The sequence below is a fragment of the Argopecten irradians genome, chromosome 4, assembly GCF_041381155.1.
Source record: "Argopecten irradians isolate NY chromosome 4, Ai_NY, whole genome shotgun sequence".
NCBI classification, from domain to species: domain Eukaryota; kingdom Metazoa; phylum Mollusca; class Bivalvia; order Pectinida; family Pectinidae; genus Argopecten; species Argopecten irradians.
Window position 1 is genome coordinate 50,087,218 of NC_091137.1, and position 9,641 is coordinate 50,096,858.

General features: G+C 36.9%; 2 protein-coding genes across 2 annotated transcripts; both read left to right on the top strand.

Annotated features, from left to right (window-relative positions):
* Positions 1–470: 470 nt before the first annotated feature.
* Positions 471–3,436, top strand: LOC138321952 (uncharacterized). The gene is made up of 2 exons (XM_069266000.1): positions 471–570; positions 2,072–3,436. Exon 2 carries the CDS (start codon positions 2,105–2,107, stop codon positions 3,296–3,298), a length of 1,194 nt encoding a protein of 397 aa, XP_069122101.1. The 5' UTR covers positions 471–570; positions 2,072–2,104; the 3' UTR covers positions 3,299–3,436.
* Positions 3,437–4,802: 1,366 nt separating this feature from the next.
* LOC138321953 (uncharacterized) lies at positions 4,803–9,263 on the top strand. The gene is made up of 2 exons (XM_069266002.1): positions 4,803–5,897; positions 6,235–9,263. The coding sequence occupies exon 2, from the start codon at positions 6,272–6,274 to the stop codon at positions 7,313–7,315; it is 1,044 nt and encodes a 347-aa protein (XP_069122103.1). The 5' UTR covers positions 4,803–5,897; positions 6,235–6,271; the 3' UTR covers positions 7,316–9,263.
* The last annotated feature ends 378 nt before the right edge of the window (positions 9,264–9,641 follow it).

Genomic DNA, 9,641 nt, shown 5'->3' on the forward strand with positions numbered 1-9,641 from the left:
CGAAGGCACTTCAGTCCCCCCAAATCACGAAATAGACTTAAATTCGTCTACGCTAAGAAGGGGGTTGAAAAAGAAAAAAAAAATATCCCAATAATTTGTCGCTTTTCCAAATGATTTAATTTTTATGCTGTTTTTTTTTTCTATCACGTGGACAAACTCGGCAACACTTTTCTATTTAAATTGCATGATTGTGAAAAATAGGAATTGTATAAAAAAAAAGGTAATGTTATTAAATTTTAGCAACTGAATGAGTAGACAGAGAACCTGTATGGTACGTACAAAGCCCAAACTTTACCCCGATGGCAATTAAGGAGGTCACAACACTAGCCCAGGTTTAACACAAATCTCGGATTATAAACCACGTTCAAAACGACCATCCGATCAACAGATTAAGCTCAAAGAACAATCTACTTTATAAAGAGTATGAAAAGTTTTCTTAATTAGTGTTTTAACAGTTGTATACTGGCCAGTTACCTACAGGTGAACGTGTGACGATGTATCCGATCAGATCTTGATTACATTGCGCAATGGATACTTTCACATTCTGATAAGTGTTATCTATTGTAACAAGTAAGTAGAAAATGCAGATATTTTACACTATAATATATATAATACTATCATATATATTACACTATCGCATATAGTACGCTTACATCACACAAATTTACATAATGACTTCTTATTAACGCCACTTCAGTAGAAAATTTCCTCTAAGTTACACTAAAAAACAATACTTTTCAACGATTCACGCTTTTAGACATTTGAAATTTTCAGCTGATAAAATACTTTAATATCAAAACCTTAATTACACATTCCATAAATGTCTAGGTTTGTTACCTTTTTAACAAGGTAAATATAGGATATTGAATATAGCAACATTAACTCTCGGTCAGTTTCTTTTGCAATTGCCTAGCTCATAATATTTCATTTCAAACAGATGAGTGCATGGCGTTGACTTTGCGATGTACTGACTTCATTTAGACTATGATTTTAAATATTTTAAATAGTATACTGATCAAAACAGTAACAAAGTCACCTAACGGCTTCCGTTCTATACAAAGACTCTTCATGTCTGTTCGTAGTATCGTGAAGATCACGACTTTAATCAGACTGTGAATCAAAGATTTCATTAAAATTACCTTGTGTTGGGCTATCCCAACAGTCCGCTGATATATCAGGGTAATAAAACATCTATTTATCAGTCACTTCCGTTTTAACATAGTCACCGAATCCATCTTGGGGTAGGACCATAAGGGATTTCTGTATATTTTACCCATTTCTGACAATGCAAACATTTTTGCGTGCTTTTATGGAGCAGATTGATGAAACAACGCCACTTTATATGTAAAATATTACGAGAGACGGTAACTGACGTACACGGGCGATTATTTGGCACAAAAACGGAATAGGGGTACTGAATTACTGTTAACAACAAAACATTCTTACTTATCTATCTAAGTTGATCAATCCTAAACTGTAGGTGATGTCCATTTATTGCAAAAGGCGACTTAATTTAATCTTCTTCCGTGCTTACTTTGGTTTACTTTGCTTTCTTTAAAATATCCTTTGACGTGGCTTTGAGTTTCACTATCACAAGGAGACACAACATAAATATACCACAGCCTTCCAAAACATACACGCATTCACGCCAGCTGCAACGCATCGGATACATGGGAGGCCATATTTAAATGACCCTAGCTGTTTATAGGACGTTCATCCAAGTGAAATAAATCTCATATTTGACATACAGAATTCGTACTGCATAAATAATCACATTGTTGGTGTCTGTTCAATACACTTTATTCAGAAAAAAATATAAATTCATTCTTCAGATGTTAAAAGTTGAAAACAAACATTGAATAGATTTTTGTTATTGTTCACGTTCGTTAGCGAAGAAATTCAGAATCTTTGAATATTAAGTTTAATATTGCATATTACAAACATAGGCTATAGCCTTCCGGCATAGTTTTACAATAGTAAAGATACAAAAAAAAAACAAAATCTGTTTATTTCTTTAAATCAATGTCAATTATGTAAAAAAAATGCTAGTGATATTATTTTCTTTTTACAGGTATTTCCGCCTGTGGCAGTGCAAATTTCAAAAATGTCGATGTCCTCGAGGTCCTTGTTCTTGTTGAAAACACGTGACCTGAGCGTACAGGATCACAGTATGAATATTGAGGTGATGCTAGCACCCAATCGGACCTATCTATTGATGAACAAACACAAGACGTTGAATGCTAAGAGCAACAAACAGAAAGACGACGTCGAAAGACAGCGAGACTCTTCCACTCACTCGTACATCTCGGAAAAACGGCTAGTAGACAGACGTAACCAGGAATTCTACATCAAACGTGTCAACATGTTTCTCAATCAGTTACCTGCGGACAAGCGCGCCACAGTCCTGGATAGAAAGTCATTCTCTCCCAGTCTAAATAAGATACAGTTCGAGAATAAGCAGGCTACAGAGACAGAGGAAGTGAAAAAAACGAGAGCTCAACCAAGAGTTAAATCAGAACCATGTACACCACGAGGGTCTATCAATTCAAGCTTCCCTTTGATTCCGACCGATAGGCGTCAGTCCAAGTCATCTGTAGGTTTTCACGAAAGGGCTCAGGATAAAGATATGACTGTGAAACAGACAGACACATTTGGTCGTTCGAATGTTGTGGTCAAGGGGACTAATTTAACTGTCCAGGGAAGTCGATTTCAAAACAAAAGGCCGAACGTGCAGAATTGTATTTCACCCGTTCCTGAATACTTTCCTCCCGTTTCGCCCACCCACAACATCACAAGGGATGTTATAACTCCAGTCAACGCGACTCCGTCACCACAGCCAGTTATTAGGGAGCATAACAAGGTGTTACCATTGCGGCCAGAACAGAAGAGGGTCAAATTCGTGCAAACAAAGGAGCAAAATGGGTACAAAAAGTGGCAAGAGACACAAACCAAAGAGAAACATAAACTAAAATATTTAGACAAAAAGATTGAAGAATTTATGCTCGATCAGCTTCGGTTTAACCAGTCGAACCGGATATCCCATTACGACGCTCACAGACGAGCGGCCAGTTCGACAGATGACGGACAGCACGGCAATAAAGGAAACCTTATCGAAATGTTTGATGCTCTATGTCAAGCTGGGGGTAACAAACAGCAAATGCACAAGCTTGTTAAAATGGCTGCTAAGATGAAGGTGAAGAGAAGCAACAATACTTCAGGCACATCGCTCGCTCCGTCAGTCGCATCCTTTAAGAACTCGCAGACATTTAGGCGCTTGAATGAAGTACTGGTGAGGTAGCTATATAGTCAATTTGACTAATTTTAGTCACGGAGAACCAGCTGATCCGGATTTCTATTTTATTTGACCTGGGGGCTTCAGATATCCCCCGGAATTACATCACTCTAGTACTACTGAATAAAATTTTCATTTACTTGTCATGTAATGTTTATCATTACGCCCAAATTATGAAATTAATTCATCCTCTAACATTCAAGTCGTGAATGAGAGGAAAACTTAATTTTCCCTTAAGTTTATTTTACCTATCAACATACATTACATTATGTAGGAAGGGCAGAAGTATATTACTATATGATTTTGAATGATTTATCACTTTTGGACAAGTTTGGGTTAATATGCGTGTGCTAATAATGACCATTGCTATTGATGATGATTAAATTAATGAAGCTGTTGCCATGCATTCAACAATGTCTATCTGAAATCTAGTGGATTTTAAAGACAAAGGTTGAAGTTTATGACGTGAAGTATTGTGTAGAATACTAGATGGGACATGCTGGGCATCGGGTACATTTGGTCACCACATTAAGACACCCAAACATTTATCATCTAGAAACCAAAAACGGAAGAATAAATCCTCAAATACAATACTATACTACTCAATAAAATTCTCTTCACTCGGACATAATTATATTACCGAAGGATTAATTGTTTCGCCCCTAAGTATTTTACCCCATGTCTTCTCGCAGCCCACTGCTATATTATTCCTTACAAATCCGCTTGTATCTAAATATAATTGTCTGATCAGTATCGACCATTTGATAACATACAGTTATTGTATAGTCATTACGAGCTACCGTGATGCGACTTAAAACAACAAGACGTTTGCCACCATATAACATCATACTTTAATTGTATCTTAGATATACAAAAATATTCAATTGGATTGAACACAGGACATCCACTTTGTGCTTATCCCTTTATCATATCCCCTATGAAGACTAAACACCTATTTGGCCCGTCTGTTGTAACGTCACGTGATTGGATTAACTCTACATAACATTTCAACTATATCGGTCAACATAAACAAGTGTATTGTCACAGTTTTAAATCTCGTTCTGATATTTCGACCACTGGGATTAAACAATAAATGTAAGTGGCTATTTTCGTTAATCCCTGGCCATAGTAATACCAAGGCCCAACGCCACTGTATAATAGCCTGTTTAGTAGCGATTCTGGTCAATTAATAAATAAGTTCGTGGTGTAATATAACATTGTACAGTTAAGTGGGCTTTAAATGCTACAATACTTTATTAAATTAAGTTTTATTGCTACGATAGGGGAAGTTGTGTATACTTGAGCCATCTGTGAATTAATTTGAATTTTAATTGTTTTGCCCAATATTTTGGTATTCACAATGTACGAGCTCGCAAATTAAAGGTAAAATTAAAATTCATGCAAATGTTCTGCTTTTCACAATATTTTTTGATCTCAGATAACTTACTAACTCTAAATTTCGGCTTACTAACTCGAAATTTCGAGATACTTACTCGAAATACTAACTCGAAATTTTGGCTTACTGACTCGAAATTTCGGCTTACTAACTCGAAATATCTACGAACTCGAAATTTCGACTTATTAACTCGAAGCAAAGCATGAAAGCTATAAAACAGTCGTATAAACTGACTTATTCCAGGATGTTCAGGAACATAATTTTGCGAAAATTAAAGCACACGCGAAAAATCTAAATACAAGACCAAAAATAAAATTGGGATCAAAGATTGATTTGATATTCAATTTTAAATGATGCTCGAATGGAGTTAATATCCTCCAAATCTCCAGTCTACCCTCAATGCAGAAGTATGCAACCCGGTAATTGCGGTAATTATGTCGATTCTGTCGGGGGAGTATTTTTATGTCAATACTACTAATTGAAAGCAGCGAGCTATATATGTTTCAGAGTTACTTTTATGCGTTATATAGGTCAGACCTTAAAGTATTTGTTTCACTCTGTTGTGATTTATTAACTTGTATAATACATACCTCGTGCCACCGGATATGTTGGTAATTACCTAAGCGGCATATCGGACCACAATGTCACAAGAGACAATCTCTGAAGAATAGAAATTATTGACATTAAATGGAGAATATGCTAATTGAATGCAAAACTGGTGATTTGATAGCTTAATTGATAATTCGTAAAACATTTAAATTGCCGTAACGATTGATCCTATGTGCCTATAGTGTATAATTTCTTTTTCATTATTCTTTTAGTAACATAATTATTTAACTAATACACGTCAACAATTCTCTAAGCACATTAAAAAAAGTACACCCCCAATCTTCTAAACGTTTGAATTATTCAACTCTACTATAATCCGGCTGAGGATTACAGTGATCGGGTTAGCTGGTTGGTAAGGCGAGTGTCGAAATACACGTAAAGTCTACTTAGACACAGGCAGTGCAGTGTAATCTGTACTGTTAACTGGCAACACACAAGGCCTAATTCCTATGGAGGACATTGGTTTGAAATGTGAAGTAAGAATTACGTAAAGGTCAGCTTTCCTGCCTTCGTGTTGACCACCATTACCTAGCACTGGTCAATTATTCCGTGACCAGACGTCCCAACGGACACCTCTGTCGAGGCGGAGTTTAATCAACAGTAGGTACACTTATATATAATACTTTATTATTGAATTATTTTTGTATCCAGTTGTATTGGAAAGAGTGTTGTAGAAATGTTATTTTCGTTTTAAGAAGTAGTTCTTGAGCTTCTCATATATGTAGCTATACACATTTGGTGCGAATTTTTTTCAGAACCACTTTTTAACGAGAGGTTAATTTTAAACAAAGGAAATAAAAATAGAGGTTTGTGAGAAATACTATTAGATATCATACATATAGCATATAAATATATATATTATTTGTCGGTTCGTCACAATTAACGAAACAATTCGAGTTTGTTTGTAATTTCTTACAGACTATATTTATCATTACAGATGCTTTTTTAACGCGGAAACCAAACCGGAAGTGACCATGGCGCTACTTCTGCTTAAAACTACCGACCCTTCGTGGCAGGATCGGACTGTGAATGTGGAAGTAATGCTTGCGCCTGCGCGAAACCAGCTCCTTATGAATAAACATAAGACGCTTGAGAGCAAGTGTCTAATGGCACACCGTCTGTACGAGAAAGAGCGCCAGTCCATGCTGAAGGATATACTGATTGAGAAGCGAATAATGGAAAGAAAGAAGCAAGCATTATTGAGGAAGAAATCGGATATCATGTTGAATCGTGTTTCCTCAGGAGCAACGTATAGTAAACAAAATAACACATCTGTGTCTAAAACATCTTCTACAAAACGAGGCGGTTCAGCCCCAGCCAAGCTCGGATGGGCTTCCAAAAACCCCAACAAGGCGGGTGTGTTTTTGACCGAAGTGTCTGGAGAGCCTCGCTCTCAATCTGTAACCACGACGGAAGTATCAGGAGAGTCTCGTTCTCACTCTGTAGCCATAACTGAAAAAGACAAATATTGGGGTGTAAGTCCATCGCCGTCGCATGGTAATACCAGTATGCAAGTCGCAGGCTCGGCATCTCAACTCTCTGCATCATCGCGCCGTGTCATCTCGCCTTTCGGACAAAAACGTTCCTCCAGAAGGATCAAGTCTGTGAGATTTGACGATAATCGTATTCTTGAAACTCAACAAACAGATTCCGTACACCAACCAAGTGTCGATGGTTTAGTTGAACAATTCGTAAAGGCTCAAGTCGAATTCAATACTCGTCCGGTGATAGGAAGTGCCGACCAGAACAAGACGACTAGACCAGGGACAAACACCCCAATAGTCGCCAAGAGGTACTCCAGCTTGTCTGTTAACAACGAGAAACTGATTAATGCGTTTGATAACTTCTGTTTAGATAGGAATAAGGACGATTTCCAGAAACTTGTGCGATTCGCTTCAAAACTTAAGTCTTCAGCTAAACTGGCTCGAAATCAGTCGGTAGTTCCGGCCGTGGCAGCTCTGCGATCCAGTAAGAAGTTCGTAGATCAGGTCAGGAAACCAGAAACACCAGAAATTTGATGAAGTGTATACACGTACGTTAGGACGCAGTTTATGTAGAAATCAATGTGAATTTATTGGTATGTAAGTGTATACAGAAGTGTTGTAAAGTGATATGTTAGTGTATGGACATGTTGTATAGTGATATGTTAGTGTATGGATGTGTTGTATAGTGATATGTTAGTGTATGGCCGTGCTGTATAGTGATATGTAAGTGTTAGACGCGTTGTATAGTGATATGTAAGTGTATGGACGTGTTGCATAATGATACATGTATGTTAGTGTATGGACATGTTGTATAATGATATGTAAGTGTATGGACATGTTGTATAATGATATGTAAGTGTATGGACGTGTTGTATAGTGATATGTAAGTGTATGGACGTGTTGTATAGTGATATGTTAGTGTATGGACGTGTTGTATAATGATATGTAAGTGTATGGACGTGTTGTATAATGATATGTAAGTGTATGGACGTGTTGTATAATGATATGTAAGTGTATGGACGTGTTGTATAATGATATGTTAGTGTATGGACGTGTTGTATAGTGATATGTAAGTGTATGGACGTGTTGTATGGTGATATGTTAGTGTATGGACGTGTTGTATAATGATATATAAGTGTATGGACGTGTTGTATTGTGATATGTAAGTGTATGGACGTGTTGTATAGTGATATGTAAGTGTATGGACGTGTTGTATAGTGATATGTAAGTGTATGGACGTGTTGTATAATGATATGTAAGTGTATGGACGTGTTGTATAATGATATGTAAGTGTATGGACGTGTTGTATTGTGATATGTAAGTGTATGGACGTGTTGTATAGTGATATGTAAGTGTATGGACGTGTTGTATAGTGATATGTAAGTGTATGGACGTGTTGTATAATGATATGTTAGTGTATGGACGTGTTGTATAATGATATGTTAGTGTATGGACGTGTTGTATAGTGATATGTTAGTGTATGGACGTGTTGTATGGTGATATGTAAGTGTATGGACGTGTTGTATAATGATATGTAAGTGTATGGACGTGTTGTATTGTGATATGTAAGTGTATGGACGTGTTGTATTGTGATATGTAAGTGTATGGACGTGTTGTATAATGATATGTTAGTGTATGGACGTGTTGTATAATGATATATAAGTGTATGGACGTGTTGTATAATGATATGTAAGTGTATGGACGTGTTGTATAGTGATATGTTAGTGTATGGACGTGTTGTATAATGATATATAAGTGTATGGACGTGTTGTATAATGATAGATATGTTAGTGTATGGACGTGTTGTATAATGATATATAAGTGTATGGACGTGTTGTATAATGATATATAAGTGTATGGACGTGTTGTATAGTGATATATAAGTGTATGGACGAGTTGTATAATAATATATAAGTGTATGGACGTGTTGTATAATGTGTTGTCTTGTTGACATAGTGTGGTTTATGAAAGTGGGTTGTGTAGTCACCATATTTGTGTATGTAAATATTACTTATGTAAGTGTTCTAGCGAAATGTTTCCTAGTGACATGTAACTAATGGATGTTGTATTGAAAAAAAAAGTACTTTTGGACGTGTTGTGTGGGAATGTACTTATGTATTTGCAATGTGTTTATTAACTACCATATTTCTGGTCAGGAACATTTTATCGAGATGTTTTCTTTTCTCGGCAAACCTTGGGTTGACCAACCAAAATCTTAACTCAGGTTGAGATATCCCTGTCCACTTGATAGGCCCATGTAAGATTTAATGTTATTTAGAAACATTTTCATATGCCGTCAACACATGAAAGTCGTCAAAATTAATGACGTCGTCAACAATGGTCACCACATGTATTGATAACATCACGTCATAGTTTAACGCGTGTGAGCTGTCTTTTCCTTATCCCGATTAAAACAGTTACACTTACCTAGCAACCGCGAGAATACCCTGTCAAGGATGAATATACCCTGTCAAGGATGAGAATACCCTGTCAATGGAATACCCTGTCAAGGATGAGAATACCCTGTCAAGGATGAGAATACCCTGTCAAGGATGAGAATACCCTGTCAAGGATGAAATACCCTGTCAAGGAGAATACCCTGTCAAGGATGCGAATACCCTGTCAAGGATGAGAATACCCTGTCAAGGATGAGAATACCCTGTCAAGGATGCGAATACCCTGTCAAGGATGATGCGAATACCCTGTCAAGGATGCGAATGAATACCCTGTCAAGGATGGAATACCCTGTCAAGGAAGATGCGAAATACCCTGTCAAGGATGGAATACCCTGTCAAGGAGACCCTGTCAAGGATGAAAATACCCTGTCAAGGATGAATACCCTGTCAAATAATACCCTGTC

Coding starts and splice junctions, on each gene's coding strand:
- LOC138321953 (XM_069266002.1), top strand. CDS start 6,272: ATGGCGCTACTTCTGCTTAAAACTACCGACCCTTCGTGGCAGGATCGG.
- LOC138321952 (XM_069266000.1), top strand. CDS start 2,105: ATGTCGATGTCCTCGAGGTCCTTGTTCTTGTTGAAAACACGTGACCTG.